The 19,354-nt window shown below is 51.5% G+C and overlaps 2 protein-coding genes across 4 annotated transcripts in view; one reads left to right on the top strand and one right to left on the bottom strand.

The window, feature by feature from the left end:
* Positions 1-5,568: 5,568 nt before the first annotated feature.
* SOD1 (superoxide dismutase 1) lies at positions 5,569-8,705 on the top strand. The gene is made up of 5 exons (XM_053972021.1): positions 5,569-5,683; positions 6,087-6,180; positions 6,596-6,665; positions 7,990-8,104; positions 8,432-8,705. Exons 1-5 carry the CDS (start codon positions 5,609-5,611, stop codon positions 8,540-8,542), a joined length of 465 nt encoding a protein of 154 aa, XP_053827996.1. The 5' UTR covers positions 5,569-5,608; the 3' UTR covers positions 8,543-8,705.
* Positions 8,706-9,679: 974 nt separating this feature from the next.
* Positions 9,680-19,354, bottom strand: part of SCAF4 (SR-related CTD associated factor 4) — a 29,781-nt gene continuing 20,106 nt past the window's right edge. For 2 of the 3 annotated variants that reach the window (XM_053972016.1, XM_053972018.1), the window contains 7 exons: positions 18,961-19,074; positions 18,101-18,257; positions 17,150-17,304; positions 16,236-16,398; positions 16,059-16,139; positions 15,788-15,976; positions 9,680-11,914 (listed from right to left, as the gene is read on the bottom strand). In XM_053972016.1, the coding sequence (XP_053827991.1) occupies positions 11,085-11,914; positions 15,788-15,976; positions 16,059-16,139; positions 16,236-16,398; positions 17,150-17,304; positions 18,101-18,257; positions 18,961-19,074 (1,689 nt within the window). In that variant the 3' untranslated portion in view covers positions 9,680-11,084. The remainder of the gene's footprint in view (positions 11,915-15,787; positions 15,977-16,058; positions 16,140-16,235; positions 16,399-17,149; positions 17,305-18,100; positions 18,258-18,960; positions 19,075-19,354) is intronic. The other variant, XR_008436032.1, reaches the window with a different exon arrangement.

Below are 19,354 nucleotides of genomic sequence, written 5' to 3'. Positions count from 1 at the left end.
ATCCTTGCCCAGTGAGGGAAGCACTGGGAAGCATTCCCAACATCCCAGTGCTTTGGAGATAGCAGTGTGGAGGGCAAAACCAGCGCCAGAGCTGTTAGAGAGCCTCTTCTCCCACGTGTGTGTCCGTGTGGAGTGGGGGAGGAAGGCAGGAACTGCAGGGAGGAGCGGGAGGCAGGGCTGGGAAGCAGGGCAGTGAGCTGCCCCTCAATTTATCTGTGCTTTTGAGCCACACTCAGCAGCATTGCTTCTGCATGGCCTGTGAGCAATGGGGTCACTGCCTTGCCTCCAAATAAACAAATTAAACCAACAGTGCACACCTGGGCCGTTTGTACTCCTGCTACCTGTGGTGCCACTCGCTTTAAAATCCTTTTTCCCCAGACAGATTGGTTTCATGTCCATGGATGGGGTTTTCCCCCCACAAACACAAGCCCTTATGCCCTTTGTTTTTATCACAGTCTGTGCACGATGTCATGTAAAGATCTGCTCTGGGTCCCCAGAGGAACTAGAGCAATCATTTCTACTGCTGTGAAAGCTTCTGGATCTTTCTCCAAACTTGTTGTTTTCAACCCTTGCAAGACAGATTGTCTCCTCCACAAAACTATGAGCTATCATCCACAGTTCCTGTGGGACATGGAAGGAGGTTTTTTTGTTTCTTTCCACAGTTTATGTACCCACACAGTCCAAGATTCATCAAGGAGTGCCCAATTTATAAAACTAGATAGAAAAGGACTTATTTTATTTTTGTGGAGCTGATCAGCCTACATCATTCCTTCCTTTTGCTTCCTCAGACCCCTCACTCATAAAAGTTTTTTTTTGGGGGAGGGGAGGGGGTTTTTTGTTTGCTTTTTGTGGGTTTTTTGTTGTTTTTGCTACTCCAAATTTTACATGATTTTGCCAAAGAGAAGCACTGTGGAAGGGAGAGCCTATCCCACAAACGTGGAGCACTGGCGCCATCCAGTGCCTCTCCCTGACCCCGACCTGCCTGCAGCGAACAGCCCCAAACTCTTCCTTCCCCCCGCACCGTTTGCAGTCATCCACGCTGCCACTTTTGTCCCCGCCAGAGCCCGCGCTGAACCTGAAAAAAGTGAGAAGCAACGAGCAGCTTGTGCCAAGCACGCTTCTCCTTTCCTGGCCCTGATTTCTGTCCTTAGAGCTCAGCCTCTGAAGCAATACCCAGCAGTGTAGGTGCCATGGGGGTCCCTGTGGCTCCCCACAGCTCCCTGCCGGGGGTGCAGCCGGGGGCAGGACAAGAGGAAAGGTGCCAGGAGGCCGCGGTGAGGAGGATTTGCCTCTGCAGAGGTGCCTGGCACAGCGGAGCAGGGCTGCACCCGCAGCTCCCTCAGCCTCTCGGAGCTCCTGGCAGAGCTGCAGCATGTCAGAGCGGTCCTGGCCAGAAAATCCCTGCTCTTCAAAGCGTGCCTTAGCCACGGGCTGGGACCAGGGAATAAGCACAGTCAGTGCTGCTCTCCAGCAGCTCCAGCTGCGGGCAGAGCGGCACTGCCAGGCTGGGCACCGCCAGGCTGGCACCGCCAAGCCCTCCCCAGGCTGTGACACGGTGCCTGCCAGCCAGGGACTGTCAGCAGCCTTTAATCGTCCCACGTGCCCGCCTGGATGCCCCACCCTGCCGGGCCTGGATGTGGCTCAGCACAAACACCGGTTCTGGACATGCCACAGCCTTTTCCAAAGCAGCCGCACAGCCCGGCCCTGGCTGAGCCCACGGCAGGGGCTGAAGTCTCTCCACAGAGCTCAGCGTGCACGGGAACTTCTGCTCCTGCCCCCAGCTGCAGCAGCCACAGCCCAGCCCCTGGCCCTGCAGACACACAGAGGTGCTCTGAGCACCTTTTGGGAAGGTGTTCCAGCCACACGAGCTGCAGGGGTGGTGGCTGCCCGCGGGCACGCAGGGTGCAAAGTCTGCAGGCTGGCCCCTGCAGCGCCCTTCGGCCCTTTGGCACGGCTGGGCACTGAGGAAAAACCTCCACACACATGCAGGGCACGTAAATACTACTGAATAAACACTCCACAGTGCCGTGGAAGCTGTATGAAAATACGTGGCTGGTGCATTTGCCAGCTGCATTCCCACTTTTGAATTGCTTGTACTAAACCAGCACCCCGAAGGCTCATTTTACTGACAGCTCTACAAACCCGGTGTTCCCCGACCATCCAGAGCTCCCAGAGAACAAACCACGTGTTTTAAACTCCAAATAAAACCACATCTTTGTTATTCTGGACACCTGCCCGTTACATTCTCTTTGTCCTTCCAGCTTTCCTGCAGAAACAGGGTAGTTTACCTTGTGGTAGCATTTATTTTCTAATTGCGTAATAATTAGCATTTTCCCTGTGGTTCTGTACTTTGCATCTCAAGGATTACCCAACAGAGCTGAGTTAAATCTCAGCCACCTCACCCTTGGGTGTCCTGACACCTGCTGTAGCACTAAACTGTGCCTGTGGCAAATTTGAGAGTGCAGGGCAGTTTGTGTCCGAAATAAATCCAGATGAAGCCCCCTGGATCTTCCCTCTGGCACACGCTCACGTGGGCTGGGACTTGCAGAGTTTTTTGTTTAGTCTAGTTATCACTGTAAGAACTTTCACAAATAAAAACCTGGCGATAAAGTCTAAGACCAAGCTATCCTTTCTCATCACTGGGAATGAAATCCTTATCCAATAAAGCATGACAAGGTACAGGGTTTCTTTGGACTTTGTTGATTTTTATCCCAGTTGATATTTTGAAATCCGTATCCCATAAATATGTCTCTATATTTATACACAGACACACAGTGTTTTGGTTGCATTCCTTTAGGTGCCTTTCAGTGGCCAAAATAACATTCCTGAGTGCATAAACATTTTGAGAGACTCTCATTCAAAAAAAAAACCCAACATTTTTTCAGATGTGCTTTCTGAATATTGGACAATATTCTGCCTTTGGCCAGTTTCAGAAGGGATATTTCCATGCTCTAGCTTAAAAACCATTTAAAACTCCAGCTAAAATTCAGTTTGACTGCGCTCATCCCTCTGTGCCACAGCTCCAGAATCCCTGTTTTCCTCCCCCCTGCCTTTCCTGGCTCTGTGGTCCCACTTTCAGCCTGTCAGGCTGTTTCCACAGGGAATCCTGCCCAGCCTTCGGGGCTGTGTGGAATACTTGAAGCACTTGGTGAATGTGAACTGGCAAAAGGAGCAGGAATATTACAAATAATCAAAGCCCTCCGCGGGCAGACCTTGGCAGAGAGGCGCAGCTCCCACCCCACGGCGGGGACAAAGTTCTCACAGCCAGGGGGAATTGCTCACGACACACAACTCTTGCTCAGCACACAGGCAGCCCACAGTGAGATGGACATTCCAGCTCTGTGCTTCTCCCAGAGAATCACCACAAGCAGGAAATAGGATTTATTTGCACCACGGGAAACACAGCTCTCAACATTCCCTCTTATTTTTGAACCCGTATAAAACCTCACTGATAAAAGCTCCCTCAAGGGCTTTATCCTTGCTCTAGGCCACCTTTTCACGGGACCTAAGGGTTGGGATTTTTTGCTACTTTGACACATTTTGCTGAGAAGTTTATTAACTTTTCTCTATATAGTTTAGGTTGCTGTTAACCTGCATCACCAGCAGTTATTTCATCCTTTAAACTGGCAGATTAGGAGAGAATCAAGATGCCAAAACTGCCTTTAAACTGGCACATTCGAGAGAATCAAGATGCTCTTTCTCTTCTGCCCTCTCAGCTCTGACTCTGATACTCCAAATTATAAAATAATCATGTCACCATTGGATGTGGCAGGGTCAAATGATGGTTTTTGTGCCGTGAAACACCCCCCGGGGAGATGGATTTTTCTCACCTGCTGGCGAGATTTAAGAAAATAAAGGAGTTAAAAAGAAGTATGTGGGACAAAACATAACCAAACCTGCCCAACTGGGGCACCCCAGGTGTCCTGACACAGATTACTAACGCCATCAGCCTCTGAAATCACTTCTGCTTATTTCATTTCACCTATGAAGAAACCTGACACATCTGGCTCTCGCCCATCTGCTTGTGCCACTCTCGTGTGGGGGCACGGAGAAGGGCAGATCTTGGAACTGGTCTTGTTTTCCAGGGAGGAAACAATAACCCTGATGAAATCATCAGGGCAGGTTTGGACTTACCTGGGCTTTAAATCACTTATACCTCATTCACAGAGAGAGATTAATAAAAACCCCCGTGGGCAGCAGGGGAGGGGATTCTGCCCCTCTGTCCCTGTGCCCAGGTGAGACCCCACCTGCAGAGCTGCCCTGGGGACAGCAGGAGCTGCTGGAGAGTCCCGAGGGGGAATGGCTCCAAACTGACACCGAGTGGGTTTAAATTGGATATCAACAAGGAATTGTTCCCTGCGAGGGTGGGCAGGCCTGGCACAGGTGCCCAGAGCAGCTGTGGCTGCCCCTGGATCCCTGGCAGTGCCCAAGGCCAGGCTGGACAGGGCTTGGAGCAGCCTGGGACAGTGGGAGGTGTCCCTGCCATGGCAGGGGTGGGATGGATGAGCTTTAAGGTCCCTCCCAACCCAAACCTTTCCGTGATTACCGAAAGGCCCAGGTACTCGCAGATCTGTGACTCTGATGTAAGTTCCGAACACCCTCAGGGCAGAGCGGCTCAGGGCAGCCTCACGAGCGCGTTCCAGGTTGGGATGGGAGCGGAGCATCCGCCCGCAGCCCGGCCACAGCCGCGGCAGCAGCAGGGCCAGGGCGGGACACGGCTGTGAGCCGTGCACCGCCCTCTCCGGTCCCTCTGAATCCTTCCCGGTCCGGATCCCGATCCGGTCCGGATCCCGGTCCCAGTCCCGGTCCCGGTCCCGGTCCCCATCCCGATCCCGATCCTGGTCCCGGTCCGGATCCCGATCCCGATCCCGGTCCCAATCCCCATCCCGATCCCGATCCTGGTCCCGGTCCGGATCCCGATCCCGATCCCGGTCCCAATCCCCATCCCGATCCCGATCCCGATCCCGATCCCGGTCCCGGTCCCGGTCCGGATCCCAATCCCGGTCGCCATCCCAATCCCGATCCCAATCCCGGTCCCCATCCCGGTCCCGATCCGGATCCCGGTTCCCATCCCGATCCCGATCCCGGTCCCGGTCCGGATCCCGATCTCGATCCCGGTCCCGATCCCGATCCCGATCCCAGTCCTGATCCCGATCCCGATCCCGATCCCGGTCCCGATCCCGATCCCGATTGGCCGGTCCCGGTCCCGATCCCGATCCCGATCCCGATCCCGATCCCGATCCCGGTCCCGATCCCGATTGGCCGGTCCCGGTCCCGATCCCGATCCCGATCCCGATCCCGATCCCGGTCCCGATCCCGATCCCGATTGGCCGGTCCCGGTCCCGATCCCAATCCCGATCCCGATCCCGATCCCGCTCCCGGTCCCGGTCCCGGTCCCGGTCCCCGTTATGCGCCTCCCGCCGCCAGAGGGCGCCTCCCGCCGCGCGCGCCGCCGCTCGGCCCCGCCTCTCCCACCTCCCCGAGCCGCGATTGGCCGGGGCGCGCGCGGCGCGCAGCGCGATTGGCCGCGAGCCGGCCGCCCACCCCATATAACGGGAGAGAGGGCGGGGCGCGGCCGCAGTCCGCGGGCGCTGCGGGCGGGCACAAGATGGCGGTGGTGCGGGCCGTGTGCGTGATGCGGGGCGAGGGGGCCGTGCAGGGTGTCATCCACTTCGAGCAGCAGGTGAGGGCACGGCCGGGCCGCCGAGACCTCTCCCCCCGGGATCTCCCTCTTCAGCCTCCTGCCCCCGTGGGCGGCGGGGCGGGCTCAGCTCGAGGGCGCTGCGGTTCCAAATGGCCGCGGCCCTCGGGAGTTGCGCCGTCCCCTGCGGTCGGCCAAGGAGCCGCGGCCGCGGGGTCACTGGCGCTGCTCTGTGCAAGTACGGGATCTTTCTGGAAGGCCCCGTCAGATAACTCCTTGCGCTTATTGATAAAACAGGTGAAGGATTGCGTTGGAGGGCGTTAAACGAACGCAGACATTGTAGATCGCTATCTTGGGCTCGTGGCGGGGCCTTTCTGTCACTTTCGTTTGACACGGAGCCGTGTAATGCCGAAGTCCTTGTGGTGACAAATGCTCTCCTTTGAAGGGTTCCGGACCGGTGAAAGTCACTGGGCAAATCACTGGATTGGCCGATGGGGAGCACGGCTTCCACGTCCATGAGTTCGGGGACAACACCAATGGTAAGATGTCCCTGCAGGCCTTTGGGTCACGGCTGGAAGGCGGCTGCTCAGCTCCGAGGAGCTGCTCAGCTCCGAGGAGCCGCTCGTGGTGCAGCAGCAGCAGCTTGGGTCTCACGGCTGCAAATCCCTGTGAGGAAATTGCGGCCATTCCCGAGGAATTGCTTACTCTGAGCGTGTTGAGGCTGGTGGTCAAGACCTGACATACCGAGCACTCGCCTGAACGCTTGGATAACTCAGCGTTATGAAATAAGAAAGCTTCTGGCTGAGCCTGGGACTTGTAAGTCCGTGGCAGGTGATTTATCTCCAGGGGATTAGCAGGGCATGGCACGGGAGAGGAGCAGTTTGCTGTCGCTGGGAGCGGTGTGGGAGCAGCAGCTTTATCCTGGGATCCTGCTCTGACTGTGCTGTGTTCCAGGCTGCACCAGTGCAGGGCCTCACTTCAACCCGGAGCAGAAGAAGCACGGGGGTCCCAGCGATGCCGAGAGGTGAGTCCAGGGCACGGGCACTGCTGGGGGCTCAGGTGTGCCAGAAAATCCCTGGGAATTCCTGCAGGGTTCCCGAGGTCACTTAGCTGCACTTCGGTAACCCCAGCAGGTTGTTTCTCTGCGAGTGCACTGTGAAATACTCTCCTGGGGGCATTTTCTGGTTTTGGCTTGGGCTGGTGGAGGGGACAGCGAGGGCCTGATGCTCGTGCTGGGTATCTGTTCTTGAGTGGGCTGTGAGACCTGGCTCTTCCCCGGGAGCAGCTCTCACGGCCCAGTTCCCTTGGGTGGGTGCCAGAGGAAGTGGTGTGGCCATGCCTGCTGGGTTTGGGGAGCCTGGCCTTGCACAGGGACCAGCCTGGCATCGGGATGGCCCTTGGAATGCTGACGTTGCTGGTTGGTAAATCCCACCTGAGCCACAGGCCCGGCAGAGCTGGATGTGGGCCAGCTCCTGCATGACACAGCACGAAACGTGTGGCGGGGCCCTGGCAGCCACTGCTCGGGGTTAAAGGTTGGGAGTGCACGGACATTGTGGCTTCTGGAGCCTTGGCAGATCTGCTCCTGGTGTGGCTGTGGGCAGGGGAATTCCTTAGGAAGGGTGCAAGAAGTGCATCTTGCTTTTATCAGTGTACAGAAACAACTGGACCGAAGCTTTCTGGAAGCTTAAATCAAGCAAATTCCTCAGGGGAGAGCTGCCATTAACCCAGTTTTGTAGGACTTGGTTAAAAATAAGGGATTTTTTTAGAAAGCTGGTTGTCAGCCCTGGGCTGGCTGAGCTGGTCACCTGGCAGGGATGTGTCAGTATTCCAGGTTCTGAATCTGGACAGAGGAGCCTGACAGAACAGGATCAGATGCATTTTGAGTGAATGCTGTGCTTGGGGCAGGTGTGCAGGACACAGCACACCAGCACGTCCAGGAGTCCTGTGAAAATTCCACTGCTCGAGGCTCAGTTCTCCTGGCAAGCCTTAGCAGAGATGTAGCTCTGATAGAGGCTGTGTGGGAGAGCAGTGTGCCAAGCGATGGGGCAATGCCAAACTGGAGTGATCATCCCTGGAACTGGCTGGAACTGAGCAGTTCCTGCATTGCCTCTGACCTGCTGCCTGACAAAGCGCTTCTCCTAATCCTCCTTAAACCAAAAGCCTGTGGAACAGCTGAGCTGTCACGGACAGCAAAAGCTCTGAGAACAGCGGCAGTGTTCACCAAGTCTGCAGGAAAGGTTGTTCCACTGGATTTGGGAGCCTTTGTTACGCTGTAACATGAACTCCCAGCCTTCCCTTGGAAGAGCTTTCAGTCCAGGCCGCTTGGTGAGTTTCCTGTGTTTGTGCAGGCACGTGGGAGACCTGGGCAATGTGACTGCCAAAGGAGGCGTGGCCGAGGTGTCCATCCAGGATTCCGTCATTTCCCTCTCGGGACCACACTGCATCATCGGCCGCACCATGGTGGTGAGTGGCAAGGGAAACCTGAGAGCAGGGAGAGGGGATTTACAGCCATCCATCCATCCATCCATCCCTGTGTGTCCTGGTGTGGCACTTCACTGCCACGGACCCCAGCTCCCTGCCAGCCTTCTGGACGTGTCCCTCTCTAACTCTGCCCCTTCCCGCTGGGGGTGCCTGGAGTGCCCTTGGACAGGTCCAGCTGGAAGTCTGTGGCACGGAGATCAGATTGGCATTGTGTGATTGGTCTGGTGGTGCCGCTGCTACCAGGAGCAGCGATGACTGGGCCTGCAGTTGGATCAGTTAAGGTGCCTTCAATTCCAATTTCAATTGCAGGTGCACGAGAGGCGGGATGACCTGGGCAAAGGGGGCAACGACGAGAGCCTGCTCACTGGAAACGCAGGGCCCCGCCTGGCCTGCGGAGTGATTGGGATTGCCAAGAGCTAAGTGTGGCACCTGCAGTGCTCTTCATTGCTGCTCTTACCCTTCCTCTGCAAGTTCAAGATGTGTCATTTCTCTCCTGCTCCTCTGCATCCCGAGCAGCACTCACACACTGGAGACTGACCGAGTTTTGTATGATGTATGTTCAATTAAAGTGTCCCTGATGGAACGGCTCTGTGGTCTCTGCTCACGCTCCTGCTGCCACCATTCCGTGTCACATCCCTGCTGTGAGGGAAGATGTGAGTTCTGCTCCTTCCCAGCCCCTGGATGAGCCCCACACGCTCTGGCAAAGAGCAGCAGCCCCTGGGTGTGTCAGGGCTTCCTCCTGGGGCAGGGGCAGCATTTGTAGGCTTCAAACTTGTGTAATAAATGTTCTGGGCAGATACACCTGGGTCTGGCTGTCTGTGAACAGGGAACCACCCCAAACCTGCCCCTGCTGGGAAAGGGGGCCTGGGCTTCAGCAGGTGCGTGCTTAAATCCCATCCAGCAGAGGTTCCAGGCAGTATCTCAGGAGTGCCCACTGTGTGCCAGTGCCAGCCTCCATCCTGTTCTGGTGTGTCCTTCTGAAAGAGGTCTCAGGATCTCTCTTCATAGAGAAAATGAGTCATTTTAATGAGGACTTGTATCAATGTTCTTTTCTTCCGCACTTCAGGATATTCATGGAAGTAGCAGGCTGTAGTTCCAGGCAACCCCATTCCACTGAGGCACTGTACTAAGGGAACTGGGTAGTAGAGCAGGAAACTGAAAAAATACTTTGAACTTACGTTCCCTGTTGGTGCCAGACCACTGTGTGAGTCTTCACCTCCCTGTGCCTCTTCCAGAGGTGCTGCTGCTGCTGTGAGGGTTATGCACAGGCACTGCTGCAGAAGGTGCTAAGGAGATGTTGCACAGTTTTCCAGGCTCTGCCTTCAGCTCCCTACTGAGGCAGAGAACAGGGGTGGGATGTGCATGAACAGAGCAGCCTTGCGTCTCTCATTGTCTCCAGCTCTTTAAGGAGGTGTTCTCAGTGAAACAAACCCTCCCTCCTTACAGAGCTGGGGCAGCTTTTTCCAAGGCTCAAACCTCAATGTGTGGGACAAGGGAACAGGAAACAACCAGTGAGGACACGAGTTTTAACACATGGAACTTGAGGTCACTACAATCTGTAAACAGGTTCTTTCTCTCTTTATTCTGCTATTGCAAGAACATAAAAATAGATGTCCTCTCCCCAGTCCAGAGCTCCACAGTGGCTCTCCCACCCTCTCCCTCCCCCAGAGACAATTCCCTCTGCTGCAGGGCAGCTGTAAAAAAGGACTGATGTAAGGAAGCAGCTGTCCTTCCTTTGGGGCAAAATCCCCAGCTTTAAAGGTCGAACACACCTAGAGCAAGGAGAAAAAAACCACTGAATATGCACAGGATTCGTACACCAACGCTGCTGGGGTTATGAGAGCTCTGAGCCACGTGGGGTGGGCAGAACTTCCCAAAGTGTCCCTGCCCCAGGGATCAGCCACGGAGAAACTGCACCTGCCCTCGGCACAGGTGACAGGACAGGGAAGTGCTCTGGAGAGGAGGTGCCACAACACCCAGGAACACCAGGAACACCCTCTGTCCCCAGCCCAGGGGGGACAACCTACCTCTGGCAGGGCGAGGAGGGGCCGGCGTTCCCGCAGGAGCAACGCCATCTCCATGGAGGAAGGGCCGAGTCCTCGTCCCAGCCCCGCCTCGAGAGCCAGGCTGGAATTTTGGGGCCTCCGAGGTCTCACTTCCCAACAAGTACAAAAGCTGCGGAGCGGGCGCTGTCCAGCCCGGCACGGGCTTTGCAACCTCAGAGCAGACGGTCGGTGCCTGAAGGTGCCACTTCTTAAAAAAAAGGCAAATTAAGGGCAACAGGAACCACAGAACCAACTGAAGGGAGAGAGGGGGGAAAAAAAAATAAAGCAAAGAATGGATTGCATTGCAAACACTAAAACAGTTAACTCCGCAATTAACATCTTAAAACTAACTTTTACCCGGGGTGGTCAAGTAGTTCATTAAAATGCAGCAATCTAAAACTCCAGAGGACTGTTACAAATAAAAATTCACTTCCGTGAATCGCTACACAAACAGATGGATTTCCTTTAACAAACAGAACCAAACCACTCTAATTTAGACTCCAGTACAGCATTAACAGTTCCAACTTTAGGCTGCTGAACACTCCTTTTCCACTTCAGTGCAGCGTAGGAAGAATAGCACACGTTAAAAGTTTGTTACGAAAATAGAGTTTATTAAAAACACATCCCTATTGTTTTGAGGAGCTTTCACCGTTACCTTTTCTTAAATTAAAAAAAAAATAGAAAGCACTTCTACTTCTGATTCGTAAACTTTTTAAAGTCAAAACTTTAAAAAAGTTACAGCAAAAATGGGTAATATTTTAATCATCTCTTCAGTATTTTATGTTATGTTGTGGCTATTTTAAATAGAAGGGAAGCAATCAAATTGCTCACAGTGCCCCGCGGCGGGGGCGCAGGGGCGGAAGCGGATTTACAGCACTGTACAACTAAAGCTCGACACTCCAAGCCGGGCTGCGGCCCTAGCGCGGCGCCTCCGCCGCGGAGCCCGTGTCCTTGTCCGCCTGTTCCAGGGATGAGGTAGCCTCGGGCACCGACTCCGGCGCGGGTTTCGCGCCCGCGGGCTCGGCGTCTCCCGCAGCGAGTTCTGAAACAAGTTCCGCGCCCTCCGTTTTGCTGCTGTGGGACTCGTGGTTTTTGTCGCCCTCCGCCCTGTCTGTCACCTCCGGCTTCTCCTTGCCGCGGCTTTCTTCCTTGTCTCTACGAGACTCCCGATCCCTGGAATCCCTCTCCCTGTCTCGGTGGCCGCTGGAGCGCCTGCTCCTGTCCTCCGAGTCCCTGTGCCTGTCGCGCTCGGGGCTGCGGCGTCCCCAGTCTCGCCTGTCGCGGCCGCCCAGCCGCTCGTGCTCCCGGTCGTCGCGGCCGCCGTAGCGCTCCCGGTCGTTCTCTGCCCGGTTCCCGAAGGATCTCCTCCCGAACCGCTCCTGCTCTCTGTTGGGCGTGAACTGCCTGTCGTTCCTGAACTGCCGCCCGTCCCTGTTCTCCTCGGGCCCGCCGCCGCCCGGGCCGCCGCCGGGCCGCACGAAGTGGCCGGGCGGAGGGAAGGGGGTTTTCATTCCGTGCGGGGGAGGCATCCCGAAGTTGCCGGGGCCCGGCGGGGGCCCTCTGTGCATCATGTGCGGGGGCATGTGGCGCGGGGGCATCATGGGGAAGCGCGGCAGCGGCGGCGGCGGCGGCATCCCCGGCGGGCGCTGCAGCGGGATCAGCCCGGGCCGGGCGCCCAGCAGCCCCGTGGACGGAGTCTGCAGCCCCACCACGGGCGCGGGCGGCGGCGGGGCCACGCCCTGGGTGCCTGCAAGGAACACACAAGGGACAGTCAGAGCCGGGCAGGAGGGGACACGGAGCGTTTCCCTAACTTCAAACCCCACCTGCAGTTATCCCGGGAAAAGAGCACCCTCGGACCTGGAGCGGAGCTTCCTGGGCTCTCCACCTGCTGTGTGCTGCTGGCAGCAATGACGGTGCCCAGGGCACCAACTAATCCCTGATCCCAGAGGCTTCCTTGGGGAGAGCCTTCATCCTTGTGCAGTCAGGGCTCCCCCTCAGTCCCAGCTCAGCCCCTCCTGCAGCCAAAGCCCCTTCCTAGTGTTGTGCTTCCAGGTGAAGGTACCTCACCCCCTCCAGTGGGATTCAAACATTTCCCTCTGCTACAAACACCCCACAGCTGCAAAGCACCAGGCAAAGGCAGGGATACAGCTGGAGCACAGCTCTCTTTGTCATTCCAGAGAAAAGGGACACAACAAAGATTCATTTCGGTAGAATAAACCTTGCAATGTAAACTAAAAGGAAATGCAACGGGTCATTCCTGACTTCTTTTTTTTATAATAGTGTTTCATCCTTATAGCACATATCCACCACCAACTATTTCCCAGTTTTATTCCTACGGTCTTTATAGGAGGAAAAAAAACTCCCTCTCCAAACATACTGTCAGATAAAGCTCAGCCCACAGCTCCTGGACACCAAGACAAGGAGACAGAAAGAAGGATTCTGAGAAGAATTCTGAGCTCCAGCTGAGGCCTTCCCACCCCAGGGCAGGTGTCTCCTCAGTGTGAACCAGGAACACTGTCCTGTGTTCCCGGAGCGCTCACACTGCTCCCATCTGCTCCTCTCACCAGCACCTCCTGCCCTAGAAACACAGCCCATGCCTGGGTAAAACCAGGATGAAATACTGCGGGGATTCATGCTGGAATTAGTGTCAGCAGTGATAACTGCACTTGGGTGCAGCCACACGAGCAGCTCCCCTTCAGCTGCTGCGGTGCTCATCCCTCCCTTCTCTGGCCTTGGCACCCGTCCCCAGACAGAGCTGAGCCTTCTGTGCTGCCCTCTCACCTCACCACTGACTTTTAGGGATGTCTCTGACAGAAACCTTTTCACCTGAGTGCTCTTTAAATTCATACTGCAAGGAAGTTGTATTTTGCCAGTGAGAAGACTCGTGTGATATCTTCCAGTCCATGATATCCTCTCCCCTTCCCCTCCAAGCAGTCAGACACAGCTCCCACTCTTGGAGAGAAATGGTCCAGTACCAACAGCATTTTATTCCTGCATTTTTCTCTTTCTCTAAAATGCAGAGCCCTCCTCCCTCCTTGTCAATAACCAGGTCTGTAATCACCCAATTTAAACTCCCCCTGTGACAGAACTACAGATCTGACAAGACAAGACTCATAGCTAATGATGTCTCCCAGGAATTCTGAGGTTTGGGGATTCTTGTTGGTAAAAACATATTTTAATCTCCCTCAGAAGATTAAAACGAGGCAGAATAGAGTAACTGAGAACTAAAGAGCTGAAGTTAAGCCTGTGCTTCTGCTTAGAAGCAGCAGAGCAGATGTGGGTTACAAGAGCATGAACATGAGGTGAGGGAGGGAAGTTTCACATTTAATAAGTACAAGTCATTTCATTTCTCAACCTTATTTCTACACAAACTGCAGCACTGAAGCAACATAATTGTACCTGGAACTCCTTCATTCTGAACTGCACTGGCTGGAGAGCTGCACACTTTTTATTTTAAATTTATTTTAAATGTCAACTCTCTTCAATGCTGAAGGTAAAGCAACTGTCGAACTACTGAGTTTCCTCACTCTCCTGACATATCAGGCACCAACTAAAAACCTAAAGAGCTGTCCAGAAACACATCCCAGTTTACTGGAAATGCTCAGGGAAATTCATGGTACAGACACACACACCATGTCTGGGGAGAGCTCAAGTCCTCTTTTGGTTTAGGAAGTACCTGACATTCAAGTAGTTTATTGAACTGGGTATGAACTCCCTGAGCTCTGAGAGAAACCCTGAGGTGATTTCCTGACCCAGCTTGTCCTACTGGAGCCAGTTCCCTCACACCTGACACCTGCTCCTCTGTCAATGTGCAAAACCACACCTTGCCTTCACAACAGATTTTATTGGTTTCGGAGGAGCAACCATCGGACACCGAAGTGTCCCAAGTTTCATCACCTGACTCCTACGACACAGCCCAAAATGCTCAGCCTGGCCTGAAGGATCTTCTGTCCAGAAAGGACACAGGAGCCATCCTTACTGCTTTGATAAATTAGGTATGAAGCCAGATTTCCACACCACCGTGCTCCAGATCTGAGCATCTCTCCCAGAGGGACAAAGCCGACATTCCACTGGGATAATTCCCATGTCACCACTGCTGACACGCCTGATTTACTCTTACACAAACTCTGCTCACTAAGTGGTTCCAGTAACTCACAACCCCTTGAATCACTTCCCAGCACGTGGAGCTCTGTGGTTTCCGTGTGTCCCAGCACACAAACCTGACGGAAACACAGGGAACAAGCCAAAAGCTCACGGATCCAGCACAGCAGCAGCAGGGTTTCAGTCCACTTTGACACTGCTGTTCTCCAACATTCTGCATGCTCTCCAGTGGGGAATGTGGCATCTTACAGCTAGAGCATTAAATACTGCCAGGGAATTCTTCAGAGAGGGACCATGTTGTCAGTCTGGTGGGTTTTTGCTGGAGTTTGCTACAGAATCTTTCAGAGCCTCCTATATTCCAAAGGCCAGGAATATGAAGTGCAGGTTAAGCTGTCCAAGATGGTGAAACTCCAAAACTCTGTGCTACCTTTACAGAAAGTGTCATTCAGCAGGAAGGTGTGAATTTCTGAAATTCCTAACAAAATTCCCTGACTCCATGGTGTCAGCACAGAGTTTCTTAAGCTTTTCTCTGTTTTGAAAGGGTCTTCTGTCAAGTTTTCAACATGAAGGATTCATACATCATTAGTCATGGATGGAAAATTTAGCCCTCACATCCAATAGAGCAGTGAGCTCTCAGGGAGACAAATCTCTGATTTTCTTTAGTGATCACTGAAAATTCTGGGCAAAAATCCACTAACACAAAATTAGCTTTTTCATTCATTTCTTAGGCTCTCATGTAGAGGCCTAAAATCCCATAAATGCATTAATCTCACTAAAATTTGTAGCTAACAAGCCTTTTGAGTAAATTCTTGACACTGACCCATCCAAGGCCATCATAAAATAAGCATTTAGCAGAGCTCTGTAACAGTTCACACTCCCTTTCAAAATCTGACCAAGTTTGTATCATATTAGGAAAAGTAATTTATGCAACATACTCCCATTACCCTGTGTTTGCTAGTCAAAAAACCATTTGGTAATATTTAAATAATACCTTCTTACAAAGGTTTCAAAACCTGTCCTACTGCAGGGCTGCGTAAAAGCTTTTGGTTTTCTGTTCTATTAAAACAATGTATTCCATACGTAACAGGAATGTACCCCATCCTCAGAGATTTCAAAAATACACTACAAATAGTTTCACTACACGTTAATTTTATATATCTAATAGCTGAGTCTGAAACCTGGTTCCTGTGTCATACAGATGTGTTGCTGTAAGTTCATTTTCTAGACTGTATAAACCTTCACTTGTTAAAAGTGGACAGCATTTGAATTTGTAATTTACACATCATGGCTTTGTTTCTTCAGAAAACAGATCTTCAGTAGTAAAAAGTATTGACTGTTTCTTCTGTGCAAAATTAAGCCTTTAAAATTGATTTCAAAGCCAACAGTAGGACAGAAATTTCAACAAGGTGAGAAAAATGTGCTTCCCTTTCCCCTGGACTGTAAGTCAGTAGCCAAATCAAAATGGTTTTTAAAATGTAGGGAACAATGAAGTGCAGAACTTACTCAAGAGGGAACTTACCAAGGAGTGGAACAGCCTGGGTGACGGGAGCAGGGACATTGGTAGGTGCTACAGGAGGTGGAACAGTGCCATAGATTTTGGAAGTGTCAGTACTTTCAGCATTCCCTCTGCCTCCAGAAACTACTGTTGGGATGGGATTTCCTACAGACGACTCCTTTGTAGTGTCCTCATTCCCACCAGTTGCTGTAGCTGAGGAACAAGGCAAGGACACATTGAACACCAGCCAGCAATTCCTGCAGGATCCCTGCCTTCCACAGGGCCCAACACTTACAGTTTGGGATGTTCACTGCCGGAGTGTGCGGGACAGAGACCGGAGGAGTTATGGGAGGTGGTGGCCCGGGAGGAAGGAATCCTACAAAAAGCACAGCAGAGCCCTGAGTGCCCCCCTGGCACAACCCCCCGTGCAGCTCTGGGCCCAGCAGGGCCTGGGCTGGCACATCCCACAAACCTGGAGGTAAATGCAGCGGGTTGAAGCCGGGCCGGAGGAACGGAGGCGGTGGCGGCGGCGGCACCCCGGGGGCAAATCCAGGAGGGGGGATTCCTAAAGGTGCTGTGAAAGCAGGGGGCTGGAGTGCACCAACCACGGGAGGCCCTGATGGATGTGGGGGAACCTAGGAAAAAGGAAGGGGAAAGATGGGTTACCTCAAGAGTGCCCCAGTGATTCCCTGTCCTGCTGGGGATCTCCATCTCTGTCCAGCTCCACCAGGAGATCTCAGCGACCTCAAATTCCTCTGCAACAAGGGGGCACTTGCACAAAGATGCAGGAGCACTCCAGGAACTGCCATCACTGAAAATACCAACACTAGCCCTGTCTGCCTTCGTGACTGGAGAAGGATTTTCCTCTGTGCTACATGGGTACTAACGCGTGTCGGCAACTCACCTCCACATACCCCTCACACAGTGCCTGGGATTCATTTGTACCCAGCATGATGGATTTCCAGACAGGATCCACTGGCATGCTCACAATTCCAGAGCAATTAAAAACCTCTCCTAGTCTCTCAGTTTGCACATTAGAGTGACTGGTGTTTTCCTTTATTTCTGATTTATATCAAGCTCTGAATTTAAATTCGCTCTGATTTAAGGGATTCTACTATTTTAACACTGACAAGAAACTACTGATATGAAAGTGGTGGAGTATCTGCCAATAAGAAAAGCTTTTAGAGGAACATTAATTAATAAAACAATTAACAAAAAAAAAGCCAATCACAAAACCTGAAGATGCAATTCAGCCCTTCTATAACAAAGATTCTACTGTAATTTCTCTGTGACTGAGAGAACAGAGTTACCATTCATGGCATTCCCTCCCTCCCTGAATTATTATTTAAAGTGAGTTTTTGTTTGTTTCTGTGGAACAACTCTCACCTGTGGAGGAGGTACTGTTATTGGTGCAGGCATGGGAACAGGAATTGGGACAGGTAAAGCTTTGGGAATAGGTGACACTGGTTCATTGTGTGCAGCTTCTGCACCTCCATTCTGAGCCACTTCATTTTCAGACTTCTTGGGAATTCCCTTCCACTCTGTCCAAAACAAAATCCCAACAGACACAGGTCAGACAAGCAGTGCCACGTGAAACATGCTTAGTCATGTTTACAAAAATGACCTAATTGAAAATACTCAGGTAATAAGCAGCACAGAGCTAAGAAGCATTTATACTATTTCTGACAATAAAAATTCCAAATTCATTTAAACACAGCAATCACTGAAACAGCAAATAAACTTGTTCCTTTCAGTAGTCATTTAACAATCCTTTGCACTGACAGTGTTTATACACACCCAGGATTCTGTTACATTATCTGTGACAAAAACTGTAAAGCTTTTTGGGACAAGCTTTCAACACGTTCATTCTGTTGCTCTCGGGCAAGAAGGCAGCAGCTTTGTCACTAATTTGAGAACTCATTTCTAGAAAACCCAACATCTTCAAGTCTCAAACAAGGAAAAGGAGAATACAGCTACAAAGAATTGCAGCAAAATAACAAAAATGTCAAATATAGCTTTAAACTCAATTTCTGGAAGAAATAGCTCCTATTGTCGCTCAGAACTTCCTGGGAAAAGCCAGCTAAGCATGAAGAGGGATCAGTGAGGGGATATTTTGGGAAAGAGAAAAGCACTGAGAGGACTGGAACACACTGACATTATGTTCATGATTCATTACATTTTTGTTTAAAACACACAACTGATTTTTGTGTATTCAGCATGAAGAGATGCTACAATTAGAGCAAATATACAATAATCACCAGCTAATTGGGCAAACTGGACAGAATGGCCAAACCCTGAAATAAAGGTTCAACAACAAAACATGCAGTAACACTGTACCTGGACTAAGGGTCTCGTTGTCCAGCATTCCTCCTTCACAGAAACTTTCAAGATCTTCAGGTTTGACTTTGTCCCATGGTATGTAAGTCACACCCAATTCTACATCCCAATACTGCTTGTAGTCTGGCTTTATTCCTTTATTCAGAGCCCAGGCAATCTTGGGGTAGGGGGGAAATACAAGTGGTCAGCAAAATGCTTCCATTTTAATGGATTTAATATTTAATTCTCACAAAACAGCATTTGAGGGTAAAAAGTAAAAAGCATAAGTGAAACAGCTACAAAACTCTGAAGGAAGTTTTTTTTTTTTTTAAGCAGACTTAGTTCCTTCCTATTTCTTGGCTTGACTCTTGCACACCATTTGTAAAAATGTATAAAGCCAGCTTCTTCTGATGATCCCCAGCCACTGAGATTAATTCCATTTCCCTTTGGAGGACAGTGTCACACTAATTTGACATTCTACAGAAGGAAGAACTTCACTAATGAATGTGTATTTCCTTATTTATTAGTACTCTTTGTAGGATTATCATATGTAATGAAACTCTGTTAGGAGACAAATAACTGGCAACAAGAAACACACAGTGCCAGTCCCCTGTAATGAGCAAAAGGACACCCTTTCTGTTGATTAGACAGATAATTATTGGCAATCTTTCAAGGAAACTGATACAAGGTTCCACTAATCCCACTACAGACCAGGAACAATAATTCTCCAAAATCAGTTCACTGATGTATTTTTTTAGGATTTTACAGAACACCATCTCCAGAACACCTATGAGTCTGAAATACCCCAAAGCCCAGCACAGATGAGACAGGATGACAGTAATTACAGCAGCTTTGGAAAAGCTGACATTTCCAAGCAGTACCTTGATGGATTTCTGGTTGACTTTGAAGTTGCCTCGGCTCAGTTTCTGGAGGGCTCTGTTGGCATCTTGTCTGTGCACCATGACAATGTAGGCACATCCTCTGGGTGGTATCATCTGTGTGGGGTTTGAGGGAAAAAGTTCATTTTGCAGGTAAAAAACAGTGAACAACACACAAATGCTCAGTTACAGCAAGCTGGGACATCAGGGGCTGTTCCAAAAGGGGCTGTGGACGTATGGAAGGAAATGTTAGTTTAAGAGGCTAAGAAAGCCACTATCTTCTGGAAATTCACATTTTTAGTGAACTGAAACTTCCACAATTTCTGAAAACTTCCAAAACTCTAAAAATACAGCTGACTGCTGCGTATTTAATCCTTTTAAATTGCTAAACAATAGT

The sequence above is a fragment of the Vidua macroura genome, chromosome 2, assembly GCF_024509145.1.
Source record: "Vidua macroura isolate BioBank_ID:100142 chromosome 2, ASM2450914v1, whole genome shotgun sequence".
Classification (NCBI taxonomy): domain Eukaryota; kingdom Metazoa; phylum Chordata; class Aves; order Passeriformes; family Viduidae; genus Vidua; species Vidua macroura.
This window is presented reverse-complemented; position numbering and strand designations above follow the sequence as displayed.

Bases quoted from the DNA above. Each gene is read 5' to 3' on its own strand.
- SOD1 (XM_053972021.1), top strand. From the start codon at position 5,609: ATGGCGGTGGTGCGGGCCGTGTGCGTGATGCGGGGCGAGGGGGCCGTG. The intron at 6,181-6,595 runs GTAAGATGTCCC...GCTGTGTTCCAG, and splicing joins GTTCGGGGACAACACCAATG to GCTGCACCAGTGCAGGGCCT. The intron at 6,666-7,989 runs GTGAGTCCAGGG...GTGTTTGTGCAG, and splicing joins GGTCCCAGCGATGCCGAGAG to GCACGTGGGAGACCTGGGCA.